General features: G+C 38.1%; 4 protein-coding genes across 9 annotated transcripts; 2 read left to right on the top strand and 2 right to left on the bottom strand.

Annotated features, from left to right (window-relative positions):
• The first annotated feature begins 1243 nt into the window (after positions 1 to 1243).
• On the top strand, positions 1244 to 11439 carry Rpiii128 (RNA polymerase III subunit RpIII128). 3 transcript variants are annotated; one of them, XM_076425466.1, is made up of 15 exons: positions 1244 to 1382; positions 5093 to 5298; positions 5381 to 5535; positions 5603 to 5779; positions 5839 to 6130; positions 6215 to 6372; positions 6511 to 6616; positions 6686 to 6871; positions 6948 to 7061; positions 7293 to 8504; positions 8579 to 8825; positions 8950 to 9114; positions 9293 to 9423; positions 9534 to 9941; positions 10031 to 11439. In XM_076425466.1, exons 2-14 carry the CDS (start codon positions 5221 to 5223, stop codon positions 9915 to 9917), a joined length of 3405 nt encoding a protein of 1134 aa, XP_076281581.1. In that variant the 5' UTR covers positions 1244 to 1382; positions 5093 to 5220; the 3' UTR covers positions 9918 to 9941; positions 10031 to 11439. The 3 variants fall into 3 exon arrangements, with proteins under 3 accessions (XP_076281581.1, XP_076281580.1, XP_076281579.1); XM_076425465.1 differs by lacking the exon at positions 1244 to 1382 and adding an exon at positions 4187 to 4583; XM_076425464.1 differs by lacking the exon at positions 1244 to 1382 and adding an exon at positions 4590 to 4721.
• On the bottom strand, positions 1346 to 4583 carry LOC143209616 (isovaleryl-CoA dehydrogenase, mitochondrial). The gene is made up of 8 exons (XM_076425517.1): positions 4300 to 4583; positions 3846 to 3935; positions 3540 to 3761; positions 3082 to 3409; positions 2912 to 3005; positions 2460 to 2550; positions 2234 to 2402; positions 1346 to 2166 (listed from the first exon to the last, which is right to left on the bottom strand). The coding sequence occupies exons 1-8, from the start codon at positions 4438 to 4440 to the stop codon at positions 2033 to 2035; spliced, it is 1269 nt and encodes a 422-aa protein (XP_076281632.1). The 5' UTR covers positions 4441 to 4583; the 3' UTR covers positions 1346 to 2032.
• On the bottom strand, positions 9980 to 12726 carry Pdxk (pyridoxal kinase). Its single transcript, XM_076425543.1, has 7 exons — positions 12362 to 12726; positions 11436 to 11535; positions 11189 to 11332; positions 10884 to 11004; positions 10667 to 10809; positions 10399 to 10578; positions 9980 to 10239 (listed from the first exon to the last, which is right to left on the bottom strand). The coding sequence occupies exons 1-7, from the start codon at positions 12452 to 12454 to the stop codon at positions 10130 to 10132; spliced, it is 891 nt and encodes a 296-aa protein (XP_076281658.1). The 5' UTR covers positions 12455 to 12726; the 3' UTR covers positions 9980 to 10129.
• A 734-nt stretch (positions 12727 to 13460) lies between these two features.
• LOC143209609 (uncharacterized) lies at positions 13461 to 17922 on the top strand. 4 transcript variants are annotated; one of them, XM_076425495.1, is made up of 5 exons: positions 13461 to 13890; positions 14473 to 14696; positions 15161 to 15443; positions 15621 to 15804; positions 15872 to 17922. In XM_076425495.1, exons 1-5 carry the CDS (start codon positions 13661 to 13663, stop codon positions 17366 to 17368), a joined length of 2418 nt encoding a protein of 805 aa, XP_076281610.1. In that variant the 5' UTR covers positions 13461 to 13660; the 3' UTR covers positions 17369 to 17922. The 4 variants fall into 4 exon arrangements, with proteins under 4 accessions (XP_076281610.1, XP_076281612.1, XP_076281611.1 ...); XM_076425497.1 differs by lacking the exon at positions 13461 to 13890 and adding an exon at positions 14928 to 14942 and having other exon boundaries at positions 14570 to 14696; positions 15095 to 15443; XM_076425496.1 differs by lacking the exon at positions 13461 to 13890 and adding an exon at positions 14928 to 14942 and having other exon boundaries at positions 14575 to 14696; positions 15030 to 15443.
• The last annotated feature ends 408 nt before the right edge of the window (positions 17923 to 18330 follow it).

Here is an 18330-nt window from a genome sequence, read left to right on the forward strand (position 1 = left end):
ACGCGGGAAATCACTGTTTGACAACGACGACTTCAGAATTATTTACGACTTGCCGAACCCGGTAGTGTCGAACGAGGAGCTGAAACGCCGGGACCAGCTTGGTTCTTCAGCGAAGGTACATTCAGTGAAGGACGGGGCTCTCTTTGGCGGAGAGAGAGAGAGAGAGAAAGAGAGAGAGAGAAAATAAGCTTTGATATACTTTGTCTTGGAGAATAGGCAGGTCCTGGAAAGAGGTTGTTGGATAGAGGAAGCTGTGAGTTGTACGGGGGTGACTTCATTGTTTCATTGCTTTAACAATTTTTAATGTTCTGAAAATTATTTTGGTTCGAATTATTTGTGAATTGTGCGCACAATTTATTTTAGAAAGTGTTAGTGTGTTCGTTAAACCCCCAAGTCAAAACTATGGAAGTCAGATGCAATAGTTGATTCTATAGCTATCAAATTATCCTGCACCCCTATATACCTTCACCCTATACATCCACAGTTAAAATTAATTATTAACTAACAATAACCGCAAAGAGTCTCGTTTAACAATTACATTGTACAATCGCGTTACATTGTTTCATCAATTACGTTACACCACAAAACATATCATTAATTCACATCACAAATGCTACTAATTGTGCCTTTAACTGTGTAGTCCTTTCTAGGTTCATACGTCCATACAGCACGCAATTTCAAAAATGAGTCTCATCAAGTGCACATTCTTTTCTGAACAAACGAGACGATGCTCCTTAAAAGACACACAGCGAAATTTCGACAAAAACACCGCCTAAACAAAATACATACATATCGTGTACACAGACAATCAACAACGCGATTTATGGGATGACAGCCTAGCTAGAACTAAGTGCAGCCAAGCTAGACCAAAACAGCAAAGCTAATTCCACAGAGGTTTGAAAAATTGGAGAACCGTTCGAGCGATCGAAAAAACTCACCTTTCACTGATGGATCACCGGGACAAGCAGCTACACCGCAACGGATCTACAGTTCAAGAGGGACGACTGTAATGTTCAGACAAGTATCATGAGGTATTAGAGTCACGGGGGAGGAGAGGGGTAAGAAAACGATTTTGGCAGAATGTAAAGGGTGGTTGCTATACTCACGTAGGTCTCGTAGTAGTTGCCTATGGAGAACTTGAGTGCCATGTTGATGATCGAGGAACTCGGTCGGTCCAAAAGGGTTGTCCTGTTTCGTTCGCGGACGTGCTTTCTCCGAGTGACGTCTGCGAACGATTCTGCAGGCTCCTCTCACCCCTGTCACCGATCTAATTCGTCCCGCAGCACCGTGATTAATGAGACTCGATTCAGGTGGAAAGAGAAAGCGAAAGAGTAAAAGAGAGTGTTGCCGCGACAGGAACGGCCAAGAGAAAAAGAGTACACGTAAGTTTGACTTAAATTAGCAACCTATAGCGCGAAAGGTTAGTCAATCATAGTCCCCGAGACTGGACCGTTCTAGTGACTCATTTATCTCGATTTACACCGATCCTAAAGAAAGTGTACGAGCGTCGTTCTGCCGATTGGCAATACCAATGACCCATTAATCGCCGCGTCGATATGTCGTCTCTATCATACGGTCCGTGAACGATCGCTAAGAATGGCACCTACGGTGCGATGCACCTTGGGGAAGGAATAAGTTGCAGTGTACATGTAATTGCATGTGGGGCGAGCGGTTCGACGCGTTAAATAATTAAAAATATACACCTTTATTCCCGAAATTGGTAAAAAAGAAAATATAAAAAGGATTCGAAGCGGGCAGCGTCTTGTGTAAGTCGCTGAAGATAATTTGCAATCTTTGAGAATTTTTATAGAGACTCTGTACGCTGTATTCTTTTTTAAACTTTCTAGATACGTATTCGCATACCTCAGGAAGTAGAGAACATTTTTGTTTAAATTCAGTGCCCAACATCTTTCTTTTCAAAAATTCCCGAAGATTGCCTTACCGGAGCGTCAAGAGACCCCGTAAAAATTCAAAGTTGCATATGTACAATATCAATGGACGAAGAATCAAAAGAAAGAGATAATGAATCTTTTCACGAGTAGTCCTCGCTGACAGCTCTGCTAATCACCATTCGTCGGACCTCACTTGTACCAGCGCCAATTTCGTACAATTTCGCGTCCCTCAAAAGTCTTCCGGTTGGATAATCGTTTATGAACCCGTTTCCGCCTGAAAACGATTGAAAGGTTTTAGAAGGACTTTCATAGACGATCATAGAGCAACTAAGCTATTTTACCAAGTATTTGGATAGCGTTTAGAGCAGCTTCCGTGGCTCGTTCCGAGATGAAAAGTATCACCGCTGCGCAATCTTTGCGGTTGACGTGTCCTGCGTTGCAGGATCTTGCCACAGAATATAAATAGCTCCTGCAGGCGCTCAGACTGGTGTACATGTCTGCTATTTTCCCCTGAAACAGTATTTTAACATAAAATATTTATTTTTTGTTTCTTTCATAATAGTTTACCTGGATGAGCTGGAACTCTGCAATGCGTTTACCAAACTGTTTTCTGGTATGCGCATAATCAAACGCCACGTCGCAACATGCTTGCAGTATTCTAATACAAACAATATATTAAATAAATTATCTCTGCTTACATAGTCTAACCATTTTCTTTCAGAATTATCATTTAAAGAAAGATAAAAGCTTCGTTCAAACAGCACAGTAATTAAAAAACTTATTAACAAACTACTAGTAGCTAAAATATTAAGAATCTACGAATCACAGCTGAGGATTTCTTAACAAATTTTTCAGCAACATTAACAACTCTATTTTTAACCATTACACTACCTCAGCGTTGCAATAGCTTCTTTTAGAATCATCATCTTCAAACTTTAAACATCTCGATGTAGCTCGATCATTGAGAATCTTAGTAATAGGATTATTTTAATAACTGAAGTGTTGAGAAGGGTTTTTACCCTAAAGGGCCAGCTGCCAATACCAATCGCTCTAGGTCAAGGCCGCTGAAGAGGACGTACACGCCTTTATTCACCTCTCCGAGCATATTCTTTGCTAGAATTGATAATTAACCATTTACAGTGACCCAGATACTCTGTATAATTTACGTTAGTATTTTTATGCAAATTACCAGGGACTTTGCAGTCTTGGAAAATGAGTTCGCCGGTGTTAGACCCTCGCATTCCAAGTTTGTCTAACTTCTGAGCAGTACTAAAACCATCGAAATCTTTTTCCACGATAAAAGCCGTGACTCCGTGTTGCGGTTTGTCAGCATTTGGGTTTGTCTTCGCATAAACAACCAGCGTTTCAGCGTCGGGACCGTTTGTTATCCAAAATTTGTTCCCGTTTAAAATGTAATAGTCTCCCTTTTTCTCTGCTCGCAGTTTCATCGAGACCACGTCTGATCCGGACCCTGTTTCTGACATTGCTAGTGCTCCTATGTGTTCTCCACTGCATAACTATTATTATCATAATTGTTATGTTACATATATGACAATATACATTGGGTATATCATTGAGATGTACGATGAACAATCTACATGTCGAAATCGTTAAATTCAGCTTGCAGATTGTCTTTATTTGTTATACCTTTGGCAAATATTTGCACTTCTGTTCCTCTGTGCCATTTCTGTGAATTTGATTGACACATAAATTTGAATGCGCGCCATAACTGAGCGCTATAGATCCTGACGCTCTGCTCATTTCTTCCATAATAACAACATGATCGAGATATGTGCCCCCTGTACCACCATATTCGGGTTTCACCGTGATCCCTAATAAACCTAAGTCTCCCAGCTTCTTCCAGAACGACTAAAATCCATAGAAATAATTGTACAGAAATTATTTAAATTTTAAATTCAACTTGGTTCGATATTTTTGTTTCTCGTTACTCACTCTGAGATCGTCGAAATCATTCTTTTTGTCGATCTCTGCAGCCTTCGGTGCAAGCTCCTTTTGAACGAAATTGAAAACCAAGTTTCGCAGCTGTTAAACATAGGATATTAATTAATCTCGAAAGTTTTCCTAAATTTTACAAGGCAGAATTCAAATTTCCCGGAAAACCTGAACGTCGCATTATGGCGGAATAATTGAATTTGAATTTCGAAAAATATCGATCCTCGATCAATCGTACGATTGTGGAGCTACGTTAGTCAACTTCAGTAGTTTAGGGTTTACACAATTACGACACACCGATTGATGTAGAATATTCTATATTTTTATTGAATTTGTACCCTGTTATAAGATTGAATAAATTCTATGCTCGTATAAATATTTATGACCGCATAAAGTTTCACAGTCTATTGATAACCTTTATGAAGCGACCTAATTTTGTTACCAATTTACTAACCTGTTTCTGTTCGTCATTTAGGCCAAAGATGTTCTCATCTATCTTGTAATATTGCGAAGAACATCTTACGTTGAATTTGTTACTCAATTTAAAGAGACTCCGAAAAAGGGGTCCCAAACATTTCTGCGTGCAAAGTTTCATATTTTTCAAGTTCAGCTCACGTTTTCAAAATACACAAACTCTACTGTCGATGAAACAGTAAATTGATAAGAAAATTATTCGATGCCGTATAACGAATACCCTTCAGAAACAATAAATACACAGAGCAGCATTACTAAATGATGGTCAGTGTCTCAGTGTTGCGAAATACGTAAATACGCTATCTCCAGCTATCTCTCATTTCTTATCATTACACTGTGGATATTTATACACATTCCCATTTGCATTTCGTAAACGTATTTGTAGAAATCAAAATTATATAGGTAAAATTTTCCGTAACGAATTTAAAAATTTTAAAAGGCCATAAAAGTCCACAATCTATCATGCAATTATTCTGATTTTCTCCAACAAATATTCAAACAACCAGAAAACATTTTTATCTGAATGCTTATTTATAGAACATATAAAAACATTTATAAACAGGTACACAGATTGTTGGATGACAAATAAAACAATTATCTATATATTTATTAATAAATACAGTAGAACGTATGTCAATATTAAAATGACTTCTCTAGCTTTTCAATCCATAAATCATTTTCTTCAATTGGATTCTTGGGTCGTTGTCAACTTCTTTCATATTGTATCATTGTATGATCACTATTAGATTAGTATACAGTATTTACATAAATAGATCCACGTTGATGGGAACCAATGGGAACCGGAGACTTGCGAGGTTAAAACGATGTGTGACTGAAAAAACGATTGTTTACTAAGTTTTTTACTCATTGACCATTCAACGACGTTGTCTAAAGTGACAAAATGGGTGAAATGAAATTCAATGCTCACGATGGGATAAAATCAGAACAAAAATATAATAAAATAGTGAAACATATACAGGTAAGATATAGGTTAGGAAACCAATGTTTTGTTTCCTAAATAATACTTTCGCGGCAATTATTTTTGAAATATTTCTTTGTAGGACAAATGGAAACTGGTACCCGCTTTCCTGAAAGGAAAAGGTCTCGTAAAGCAGCACATCGATTCCTTCAATTATTTTATAAATGTAGAAATAAAAAAGATAGTAAAAGCGAACGAGAAGGTTTTGAGCGATGCCGATCCTCTATTTTATGTTAAGTACGTATTGTACGAATTTTACGTGTGTTTATACTATCCTTTTATTTAATATATATTCTTCCGATAGGTATTTGAATGTTCATGTGGGTACGCCAGATGTAGAAGAAGGTTTCAATGTAACTCGCTCTACAACTCCACACGAATGTCGCTTGAGGGATTTAAATTACTCAGCCCCAATTACCGTAGACATTGAATATATTAGGGGACATCAACCTATAATTAGGAATAATTTATTGATCGGAAGGTATACAGTTTAATTTGATTTTCCTGTTTACTGCAACTACATGGAATATTATTTTTCAGAATGCCCATTATGTTAAGAAGCTCGAATTGTGTATTAAACGGAAAGTCCCATTTTGAATTAGCAAAAATGAACGAATGTCCACACGATCCTGGCGGTTATTTTGTAGTAAATGGACAGGAAAAGGTGATTCTTATACAAGAACAAATGTTGAGGAACAGAATTATTTTAGAAGAGGATAGCAAAAACTGCATCGTAGCATCCTGTAACAGTTCTACTCACGAGAGGAAGACAAAAACGAATATTGTGGGCAGAGCAGGGAGATATTACATGAGACACAATATTTTTCAGGATGTAAGTAATAGTTATTTTCATGAAGGAGATGTACTAGTTAGGACACCCTGTATATCATTTTTGAACATTCATTTTTAATCCAAGGACATACCGGTAACAATAATTTTTAAAGCAATGGGAATTGTAAGTGATCAAGAGATCATGCAACTGATTGGCACCGAGGAAGAATTTATGAAGAAGTTTGCACCCAGTTTGGAGGAGTGCCACGTTTTAAATGTCTTTGCACAAAATCAGGCACTAAGGTAAAATTTTCTTTCTTCAATAATCTTATTACCAGACAATGGATCTTTACGCAAAATAAAAATTATCTACCTGCATTACAACAAACTGGAAATGTTTAAAATCCGCTATCTACTTATTACAAATACATAACATTTCAGATACCTCAGTAACAAAAGAAAACAGAAAAGGTACTCGTTAATCAAATCTAGCGTCACCGACGAAATGAAGGACATACTAGCGACTAATGTCTTATCTCACGTTCCAGTTAGTAATTTGAAAACGATTCTCACAAAACACCAACAAGAAATGTTGCTACAGCATTCTCTGTTATAGGTGGTAGATTTTAATTTTAAAATGAAAGCAACCTATATTGCTTTGATGATTCGTAAAGTGATGAAGGCACAAACTGATGGCAAGCTTATAGACGACAGAGATTATTATGGTAATAAGCGTCTGGAATTAGCTGGTTCTTTATTGTCTTTGATGTTCGAGGATTTGTTTAAAAGATTCAATTGGGAGGTAATGGATTGATTATATCAAATTATTTTTTAGTACTCGTGAATTCAGTTATCGGAATAGCGTTGTGTTTTTCTAGTTGAAACAAATCGCTGACAAGAACATCCCGAAGATAAAAGCCGCACAATTTGACATTGTGAAACACATGAGACAGGACCAAATCACAAACGGATTGGCCTTCGCTATATCTTCTGTAAGTAAAAATTTCGGAATTCCCGATAATTTCCGGGTTCTCTAATATATCAGGATTCTCGCAAATTTTCGGGATTATTCCTTAGGATATTCGGAATTCCCAAGAGCATTAGAGAATCCCGATATATTTGAGAATTCCAAAATTTTCGCGACCGCGACTCGATTCCCGCACACTTCTACCAGAGATACATTTCGAATTATCAGTTTACGTGAGAAAGGTATTATCTGCTAGGGCAATTGGACCATCAAACGGTTCAGAATGGAACGTCACGGCGTAACTCAAGTGTTATCCAGACTCTCCTACATTTCTGCGCTCGGTATGATGACGAGAGTGAATTCCCAATTCGAGAAAACGAGAAAAGTGTCTGGTCCACGATCTTTGCAGCCATCGCAGTGGGGGATGCTATGTCCCAGCGATACTCCTGAAGGCGAAGGTTGTGGTTTAGTGAAAAACTTAGCTCTCATGACACATATTACTACGGAGATCGACGAGGAACCGATCGTGAGACTGGCGTTCAATCTGGGAGTGGAGAACGTTAACATCCTCGGAGGGGAAGAGATCAATAACAAGCACGTCTATATGGTTTTCCTAAACGGTAACATTTTGGGGATAGTCAAGAATTATCAGAGGCTGGTGCATGTTTTCCGGTTGCTGCGCAGGAACGGTCTCATAAACGGCTTCGTCTCGATATACACCCAACATCAGCACAGATGTATTCAGATCAGTTCCGATGGCGGACGATTATGTAGACCGTACATTATCGTTAACAACATGCAACCTCTAGTTCAAGACGAACACTTAAAATTACTTGAACAGGGTGTTCATAGCTTCGAGGATTTTTTACAAGACGGTTTAATCGAGTACTTGGATGTGAACGAAGAAAACGACAGTTCGATTGCGTTCAACGAATCGCACATTAACCACAAGACTACTCACTTAGAAATAGAACCGTTCACGTTGCTCGGAGTTTGTGCTGGGTTGGTACCGTACCCCCATCATAATCAGAGTCCTCGAAACACGTACCAGTGCGCTATGGGTAAACAAGCGATGGGAACCATCGCTTATAATCAGCGCAATCGTATCGACACATTGATGTACAATTTAGTGTATCCACAAGCACCCATGGTGAAGTCTAGAACGATAGAGTTGATCAATTTCGATAAGCTACCCGCTGGTCAGAATGCAACGGTAGCTGTTATGTCCTACAGCGGTTACGATATCGAGGACGCTCTTATTTTGAATAAGGCGTCCATTGACAGAGGATTCGGAAGGTGCTTGATATACCGAAACGCAAAATGCACTTTGAAAAGGTACGCTAATCAAACGTACGATCGAATAATGGGTCCGTTACTAGACTCAACCACAAAGAGGCCTGTTTGGAAACACGACGTTATCGATAGCGACGGAATTGCTGCACCCGGTGAAATGATGGAGAACAGGAAGGTTCGTGGATTAATATCGAGCATGAAATTTTTGTATTCTATCACGTACTGTTTTTTTATATTTTTATTCCACAGGTGATGGTAAATAAGTCTTCGCCCTCTGCGAACATCGGCCCAGTAAATTCCGGCAATGTACAGGCGCAGACAGAGTACAAAGACGTTCCAACTGTTTACAAAGCTCCAGTGCCTGCTTATGTTGAGAAAGTGATGATCTCCAGCAACGCGGAAGATGCATTCTTAATTAAATTGTTGTTGAGGCAAACTCGAAGGCCGGAGATCGGTGATAAATTCAGTAGTCGACACGGACAGAAGGGTGTAACCGGTACGCGTTGCAATTTGCAGCAGAGTTAGGCAAAACTTATTTCGAACAACGAATAAATAATGTCTAACTCTGATTTACAGTTCGTATCATAGATAAATTACCCAATGCTTATATATGTGTACAGGTTTGATTGTGGAACAAGAGGATATGCCGTTCAACGATTACGGTATATGTCCTGACATGATCATGAATCCGCACGGTTTCCCGTCTCGTATGACGGTCGGCAAACTGATAGAATTACTTGCTGGGAAAGCTGGTGTTGTGAAAGGACAATTTCATTATGGCACAGGTACGTCTTTAATACTATACCTCGACCGGGAGGATAGCTAGGGGGTAGTAATATACTTACAGAATACATGAAATGTAAAACCTTAAATTTTACGTTAATTTTCCGCGGTGAAAACGTTGAAAAAGACGGTTTTTATTTTTTTTTATCATGGTGTGATTTATAATTGTGTAATCCACAGCCTTCGGGGGTTCGAAAGTGGAGGATGTGTGCGAGGAATTGATAAAACACGGGTACAACTACTTAGGGAAAGACTTCTTTTACTCTGGAATCACAGGGGAGCCGTTGCAAGCGTATATTTATTCCGGACCGGTGAGTTGATGATGCTTTACCTTTCCTCGAGCTTCGTGATTCCATTAAATAATAACTAAACTGCGGATATTTATGTAAATGAGATCTAATAATGACACTTGGAAATGCAGGTATATTACCAAAAATTGAAGCACATGGTGCAAGACAAGATGCACGCCAGAGCTCGAGGTCCAAGAGCCGTACTAACGCGACAGCCAACCGAGGGTCGCGCCAAAGAGGGAGGTTTACGATTAGGTGAAATGGAGCGCGATTGTTTGATCGGATACGGTGCGAGCATGATGTTGATTGAGAGACTTATGATATCCAGCGATGCATTCGACGTGGACGTGTGCAACAAATGCGGCCTGATGGCGTACAGTGGCTGGTGTCATAGTTGTCGTTCGAGTTCGTGCGTCTCCACGATCTCTATGCCTTACGCCTGCAAATTGCTCTTCCAGGAACTGCAGTCGATGAACATCGTACCCCGTTTAACATTAAAAAATTACTGCGAGTAATTTTGATGCACCGTCTCGATCACAGTTAGTAAAGATTCCAACTATTCGTATGTGTAAATATATTTTCTTCTATTTGTAACAACGGTATTTATTAATTTTCTGTTTACAAACAGACACAATCTATTGTCCACCCACAGTATTTGATATGCTGTATCGTTTGTCGAAGCATAAAAATAATTGAACCCGATGGAAGAGTCAGTCGAGAGAATCGATTACAGTGGTTCGGCAAGTAAACGCATCTCAGGACTTTCAATATACCTCTTGCTTTGTATTAAGCGCAGTTCGATCTTGTTCACGGGGTCTGATCCCTCGTCGTGGCACTCTAATGAATATTTATCAATATAGTTGTTAGTTTTTTATATTAAGACAGTACAAAAGTGTCCGATTCCTCGTTGTATTTGAATACGAAATCGGGCACTTTTGCACTGACCTAATGCTTTTGTTTACAGAAGTAATTCAGATACTTGAAGTAAAAGAATACCTTTAGAACATTCATAAGTCTTGAGCAAGACGTTGTGCAACGAGTTCACGGTCTTCTCCAGAGCGTTCTTCACGTTATCTTGCAGATATGTGTGAGCCAAAAACAGTGCAGCGAAAAGATCCCCTGATCCTGTGAAGCTGGCTGGTATCTTTGGAATGTCGATCCTTATTACTTTATTGTCTAAAATGAAATTCAATCTGTTTGTAGGCGTTCAATATAGATAAGGAGCTTTTATACGATTTCAAGGTTGCTTCTATTAATCTATTACCCTTTACCGTGCTACATATTGCCGTCAATTTATTGTCTATTTCTGTTGATGAAACAGCTACTATGTGAGGACCCGCATTATGTAACACTTTTATAGCAGTTTGTACTTCTTCACATGTGCTAGTCTTGATACCAGTCAGCCACCTAAAATTATTCATAATAATTTACTGCTGCCATAGTTTTCGTTCTGATAAAATTACAATATTTGTTCAATGTACTCTAATTCATATTGATTTGGTACGATAATATCCGCCAGCGGTACTATCTCCGTTTTATAAATCTCCTTCAACTCTTCAGGAACATACATTTTTCCATTATCGCCCATAACAGGATCACAAACTTGAATAAAAATATGTCAGTCGTTAGTATGAATTGAAAATCTACAGAGTGTCTAAAAATTTCTGCCATTTTTTTATTTAATTTCTCATTTTTTAAATGAGGCGCCATATTTTTTCGTGAATTATTGAAATTTAACATTTTTTCGTATCGTCTAAAAACGTGAATGTATGCTATCATTTTTTACCATATATAAGATTAGGATTTTTCTGCTTTAAAGCACGAACCACTCCTGCTATTCTTTTTAAAAAGCAAGCAGAGGCGACATATCCAGTGAGTAAATAAGTATAATTATCTAAATTGTTTTGTGCCAATCCATCCATCAGATTCCCTGAAAAGTAACTGTAAACATTAGAAATTTTTGGAAGTAAATTCTTGATAGAACCTATGGTCTATCTGTTCTCTATATGTAAATATAACTTTAGTGTTCTCACCCAAGTCTGTGTCATTTAATATTTGACCCTTATAAACCTTGTATCCACTGTGATTAGACAGCTGAACAGAATTAATTGCATCTACCTCGAAACCTAGTAACTGAACAGAGAAAATGTTTAAATGATCAACGAATTTGGAAATGATAATTCAATCATTGCATCGCTTACACAAACAAAATATGACATTGGAAATTATCAATGAGAAGTAATCGACAAGACGACGTAGTTAATACATTGCCTGTCTAACAATCATTCCACAAAAATCCCATAACATCAAAGTAATTTAACACTAACCGTACCACGACCGGTCAAATGACCAGTTTCACATTTTTTATTTTTAATTATTGAAATTATACAGATGCTTCCACATCAGAAATTATTCAATAAATTTCTTTATTTAACACTAGGTTTATGGGACCCGTCAAGATGACAGGTTCTAATATTCCTAATTTGTATTATTAAGATTGTAAAGATGTTTCCTTGAGGAACTATTTACGAAATTTATTTCTTTGGGTATATATTATTGGAAAAATGGCCAAAAATTTGGACAGACACTTGCTTGTATTATTATAAAAATTGTGGGTAATCTAAATAAGTGCAGTCTTGTAATTTTTATAAAATAATATATATTCGACACATCTTGTAGCCGGTACGGTTAGTGTTAATCATTGTAATCCAAATTGCAGAGTTAAAGCTTTTAGATCGTACAAATCCCAATGACGTTCGACTCAAGCAATTTTATTGTAAACAAAATTAATTTTTCAATGTATACAAAGAACTGTGTCACCTAAATATATGCATGACCGACACAGCTGTCAACGTGTTACTAGCAGACGACGTCATAAGGGTATACTTTCGGTTATGTGAGGATCACTATGATAACGCGTTCTAGAATGTTAGCCAAATTTACAACGAAATTAGTTTACCTGCAGTGGAAATATTGCACTTTTATTACCCACGTAACCGGACACTACATGGCTTTGTATCGAAAGTATCCGCGGTGGTTTTTTGGAGCACATAATGTCCAGTTGATGTGCAGACCTGATGAATAAATATCTCAAATACCAATGATGACTACGCACTACAGCTACTCTACGCCAGCAGATTGAGAAATGCAGTTTATTCCTGATTATTTCTTATCTATCTTACGATAACATCGCTCGTAAATTCGAGTTTCTTATCAAAAGTCAAAACTGTTATCTGCGCATGTCGTGTCAAAGAATGTAGGGCTATAACAAGACGCGACACTCCGGGCGCCGGACGGTACCTTTGATCACAGACGGTGCTGCACTGAATATATCAGTGCGGTGCTGATCGTTCGATTAACTAAGATCAACTAATTGTAAGATACATATAGATAAGTTAGGATCATACCAAATTATGCAATATTTGATCTTCGTGACCTGGTCATCTCACATACGCGCGGCACTGCCGGCTGTCGGTCCTTTAAATTGGTATTTCCATCTCTTTTTCAAGACCATTGAACGAAAGAGGACGACGAAAGTGCGAACGAGAAATTAGAAACGCTGGAAAGCGCGGCAATATTTGAAATGTAATAAGTAGACTGCGGATCTTCATGCAAAATATAAAAAATTGATTTCATCCCTTAACGATTTTGTTAATAACAACATTACAAATTTTTCAAATCTTTTACTGTTTTATATTTTACCCAACTAATTTCTTCGTAAATGCATAAAGATCCGCAGTCTAGTAATAAGGATCGAATACAACATTTATGCATACACTAATATTATATTACTAATATTATTAGAAAAATGCGTTAATGAGCATTCTCGCGCGTTCTAGACGAATTTTGTACCTATTGTGTACAAAGAAGCATAAGGGCGGGCGTTACGATTTGAATAGAAAACTTGTGTACACATCACGGTACACAGCGCTGTGAACGTGGCCGCAGAAATTTCTAAAGCTATATTCACAACGGACTAACTTACGGACGCATGCACACTGGAAATCCGTTCTCTCTGGAATCTGGAATTTCCGAAGTTTGTAATCACTTGTATTTTATATATTGCCGCAACAATTTCTAATTTATCGATCATCTCGATTGTGTGAGTGGTGTGAATAAATGAAATGCGATGCACCGATCAGTCAATTAGATTCAATTAGAGTTCGATTAGAGAGTATAGTAGAAACTACTATGGAGAGTTGGTGGCGCATCTATATCACGTTATCTCGTGATTTGTTTTGTGCAGTCAGAAAAAAGTATGGCGACGTGGGAAGGCGAAAAATTTCAGGAATACGAGAACACCGACGATATTGAAGGAAACTTTGATAATATCCTTGTGACGCATGATCTCCAGGACTGCCTCGACGATAGCTTAGATTTAACGAATTTCGGCAGAGTTTACGAACAGGGCGTGGTGTTCGATTACGAGAAGTATTCCGACGATGATACTCCTATCGATGAAAGGCTACCTAGTGACAACACTACCGAGTAAGATCACTTGAGCTTCCTGTATTTTGTTGTCTATATTCAATTAAACAAATGGCCCCGCCATCGATCGCCTACCAAGAATAGGACGAACCAATGAGAAGTTATGGCAAGCGGTAGTTTTTATCCCAACCTTATAAGGATATAACGCATTTTGAAATTAGAGCCCCAATTTTTCCCTTTACGTTTCGCACGCTTCGATCGATTTCAAAGCAGAAGTTTTCGGTATATTCCCAACATGCTGTTCCAATTAATTCAGTTCTTATTAGCGTTTTAAACAATCTTATTAAACGCGACAGTCTCGACAGTTGGTAATTATCGCTAAAGAAACTTTTATTTCAAGTATTTTGTTAGTTGTTTATTATATATTACCTTGTGCAGAAAACATGAGAGCACAGTGTTGGAATATTATAAATTTAGCTCAGGATTAGTCAGAAACAACAATACATTCAGCCAGAAGTTAGTCACATTTGGCACTTATATATTGTTTACATTGTCAAAATTAGTGTATTTAGCTACCAGATACATAGACATAACATAAACGCATATTGTGTTGCCTGCATATAATGAATTTTTTGGTTATAGGTCCATACATCATACAATTAGCCCTCATGAGATTTATATGCGAATTCATTCTGATCACGATGATTTATTATCGAACGAATCCGTTCACGAAACTATTGCTATTGAGAGCAAAATTTCGAACAACAGCCAAAAGCATATTGGCCGGTATACCTGTGAATACAATGGTTGTAATAGGACATATAGCACAGTTGGGAATTTGAGAACTCACATGAAAACTCATAAAGGTAAGACACCTGTATTAATACAACTTGTTGGAGCTAAACACATTTCATCCTGTAATAAAGAATCTAAAGAAAGTGTTGAGCATTTGTAACATTAACATAGAAACATCAGAATATAGACTGAAATAATAATATTTCTCTATGTTTCTCATAATAATAACATTATGTGCTTCGCATGATTCGCTTACTTGTCTAAAATAACACGAGTTTGTCTGTCTGTTTGTGCTTCCTAAGGATGAAGGAAAGCAGGTGAGTTCGTTTCAATTTCACTCTTACTTTCGCCGTATAAATGTACATGGAATGTGCTTGTGCTTTACGAAAGATCTTTACATATAGTTTTACTCGTTATGAAGTCATCACTGCTGGTATAAAGGGATTGCTTCGACCTGCATGGCTTTCAGATACTGCAAGCGATAGATAGTCGTCCAGCAAACTTTTTATGTGGAGGGAATTCTCAAAACTTTCAGGCGAGTATCGATTTAAATGCGCAGAACCGAGTTGCGGCAAGGCCTTTCTCACGTCGTACAGCCTAAAGATTCACATTAGAGTACATACTAAAGTAAAACCCTTCGAATGCAATCACAAAGGCTGCGAGAAAGCATTCAATACCCTTTACAGACTGAGAGCTCACCAAAGACTTCACAGCGGCAACACGTTCAACTGCGAAGAGACTGGATGCGTTAAATTCTTCACTACTCTAAGTGATCTCAAGAAACATATTCGCACTCATACTCAAGAAAGACCTTACAAGTATGTTATCCGATATACAATAGATTGTTTAATATCGCGTCGGTAGTTTATCGAAGAATTACCGTTACGAATCTACACTCGATACATGAACACACACTTGCTATCTCGTTACACTTCATCGTTTGCATAATTTGAATCCAAGTACTATACGGAATTAAATAATGTTCTTTTTTTCAGGTGTCGAGAGAAGGGATGTGGTAAAGCTTTCACAGCATCGCATCATTTGAAAACGCATAAAAGAACACACACGGGAGAACGGCCTTATGTGTGTACTCATGAAAACTGTAAACGATCCTTTACCACACCTCATAGCTTAAAAAGTCATTTAAAAACCCATAAAAGAATGAATAACGATGAAATAGTATGTATTGTGATTTTACAAAGTAGCATTAAGCACCGGCATATTGCACTGCATGATTTTCTTACAGAAACAGGAGGGAAATCAAGACGACAACGGAAACCAAAGAAACAACGACCTATTACAGTCGGAAATCAATGTCACAGAAGTATCTTCTAAGAATACAAGCGTGCCATCTTACTCTCTTATCCCAATAGCCTCGAGGAGTTCCCAAGCCACCGAAAGTATAAGCTACTTGTCCAATGAAAACGCGAACGATCATTCAACGCCTACGAACGATATGATCGACATATTGAGTCAGAAAGGGCTCGAGAAAGACCTCGAATACAATATTACCACTAAAGGACTGGATAGTTCAAGTGAGACTGCCGCAGTTACAATCCTCGCATCGGAGAGCATTATTCTCAATAATTTTAGCGAACACGAGATTGATAATTTTAATAACAATGAGAATTACGATAAATTTAAGATATTCACAGAAATAAATAGTTCGAATTTACCAGGGGAGCAAATCCAGCAATATACATCGGACTCTCCGACGATAGAGATAGACAATAAAATGAGCAACGTGAAGAACTCCATAAGTTTGGAGCAGAAAATTATACAGGATGGTTTGCAGAATGCTATAGCTCATATATCGGAGGGCGCTGACTTTACCAGCGCTGTTCAGCAATACGAGAGCCGGAGAATCAGCGATAGATCGCATGTGGAACCGGTGATCGACAACAGCGGCGCAACATTGTATAATGATAGCCCTATTGCTAGTCATGTATCGAATATAATTAATTCCTCCAGCGACACTCAGCTCTTTCACAGCGGGATAGACAACTTATCGTTCATCAACACATTGCAAACTGGAGCTTCGAACGAAGTGGACCAGTCATTAGACTCTAAAACTGTTGTAAACACGCCATCGGAAGCCATCGAGTTAGCCATAGCGTCCGAAGAAGAAATACCTTCTCCTTGGGTAGACGTTATGGCCTTGGCGACTCCGTCCGCATTACGAAGACAATCCTGGTCGGAATTAGATGCTCTTCCAACTGCGGTTCACTCGCTGGTCGATTTAGTTGAGCCAGAACCCTATCCGTTGCAAGTCGAGAATCAGCTGGAGTCTTTGCAACACTTGGACAATGTTGACTTGGTAGAGAGCATCGCTACCAGTACAGAGACCGCTGATCGCAACAACAGAATCAATAGGGAAGATAGTACAAAGCTAAGAAAGAGCAGGAACATTTTGCAGGAGATGACGGCCGAGGCAGACATATGCAAGTGTGTCGAATGCAGGTGCGACCACGTGCAATGTTGTCTGAATTCCTCAAACAGTACGACGCTGGACACCAAGAGGAAGAACACGGCCAAAGTAGTGGAGGACGTTGCGAGTTGTTTGCAAAGCGACCGGCTGTGCAACAACGAGCCGGGCGGTTGCTGCGTTGTTATCTGTTTCAAAACGTTACAACAACTGCAGAAAGTATTTAGTCGCGATTGCTGCAAGACCACCAGCAACATGACGTGCAGGGAAAAATTGTTACCGTCGTTAATGAAATGTCACCTGACGAGGAATCAGTGAGACGAGTATGGGTCTATCGTGCAGTACTAGTCATGCCAAAATAAATATATATTTTTTCGCAGAAATGTTCAGCGCCGGGATTCATTATTAATCGTGATGTATAGATTAGTTCGCTTAGCTTTAAACGCGATATTTTTTTTTTGTTCTCTCTCTCTCTCTCGTGAATGTTAACTTCGGAAAATGTTACCCAGAGCGAGAATCGAAAGTATAGGGTTGTGTATACACATACCTTGTACCATATTTCAAGAGACTTTAATATTGTAAATCCAATACGTAGGTGTTACGATACATTTTCTCGCGTGCCAACAAATATTTGTAAATTTTTTACTTAAGGAGCTGTAAGCTTCCGACATTGTTGTCGCGTAGTTTATAAACGTGGAAAGCTCGGTTGCTTTAACACACTGAACAAAACGGAACCAGAGTCCTTTGCCCTGAAAAGTCTATTTCAAAGTACGTTATACAAATGTTATATCAGATTTGATACTTGAACATTTTATAGATTGGTAGCACATACTTTCAATGTACAAAAGTCATGTACATAACATTTTTTTTAATGTATAATAATGGTTATAAAAAGATTTAAAGTTATAAATTTTTATAATGCAATAATATCGATTAACTTATATGCTATTTATATAAACTTATATGAAAAAAAGCATCGCTGATGTGTGTGTGAAGTGTACTAAATGTTTTAGTATTAGTTCAAAGTAAAGAGTAACATATTTATTATGTTTCTCCTAGTGCACGGTCTTCCGAAAATCCACGCAACTATATTTTAAGATATTTAATTACGGGAAAACATTGCATATAAAATGTTAGATAAAAATCAAGCAATATCCCTTGGAATATTTAAAACCGTAAATCGGGACAATACGAGAAAACTTTATAATCTCAATGCATTCAATTCATTTTTTGTGGCTGTTACGCGTATGTACTTGTTAAATGCAAAAAAATCACTGTAC

The sequence above is a fragment of the Lasioglossum baleicum genome, chromosome 6 (assembly GCF_051020765.1).
Source record: "Lasioglossum baleicum chromosome 6, iyLasBale1, whole genome shotgun sequence".
NCBI lineage: Eukaryota > Metazoa > Arthropoda > Insecta > Hymenoptera > Halictidae > Lasioglossum > Lasioglossum baleicum.

Coding starts and splice junctions, on each gene's coding strand:
- LOC143209616 (XM_076425517.1), bottom strand. CDS start 4,440: ATGAAACTTTGCACGCAGAAATGTTTGGGACCCCTTTTTCGGAGTCTC. Junction 3,936..4,299: donor TAAATGACGAACAGAAACAG/GTTAGTAAATTG, acceptor TATGTTTAACAG/CTGCGAAACTTGGTTTTCAA. Junction 3,006..3,081: donor CCAAGACTGCAAAGTCCCTG/GTAATTTGCATA, acceptor TATCAATTCTAG/CAAAGAATATGCTCGGAGAG.
- Rpiii128 (XM_076425466.1), top strand. CDS start 5,221: ATGGGTGAAATGAAATTCAATGCTCACGATGGGATAAAATCAGAACAA. Junction 8,826..8,949: donor CGGACAGAAGGGTGTAACCG/GTACGCGTTGCA, acceptor ATATGTGTACAG/GTTTGATTGTGGAACAAGAG. Junction 9,424..9,533: donor CGTATATTTATTCCGGACCG/GTGAGTTGATGA, acceptor TTGGAAATGCAG/GTATATTACCAAAAATTGAA.
- Pdxk (XM_076425543.1), bottom strand. CDS start 12,454: ATGTGCTCCAAAAAACCACCGCGGATACTTTCGATACAAAGCCATGTA. Junction 11,333..11,435: donor ATTAAATGACACAGACTTGG/GTGAGAACACTA, acceptor GTTACTTTTCAG/GGAATCTGATGGATGGATTG. Junction 10,240..10,398: donor GACTTATGAATGTTCTAAAG/GTATTCTTTTAC, acceptor AATATTCATTAG/AGTGCCACGACGAGGGATCA.
- LOC143209609 (XM_076425495.1), top strand. CDS start 13,661: ATGGCGACGTGGGAAGGCGAAAAATTTCAGGAATACGAGAACACCGAC. Junction 14,697..15,160: donor TCACATGAAAACTCATAAAG/GTAAGACACCTG, acceptor CAAAACTTTCAG/GCGAGTATCGATTTAAATGC. Junction 15,805..15,871: donor GAATGAATAACGATGAAATA/GTATGTATTGTG, acceptor ATTTTCTTACAG/AAACAGGAGGGAAATCAAGA.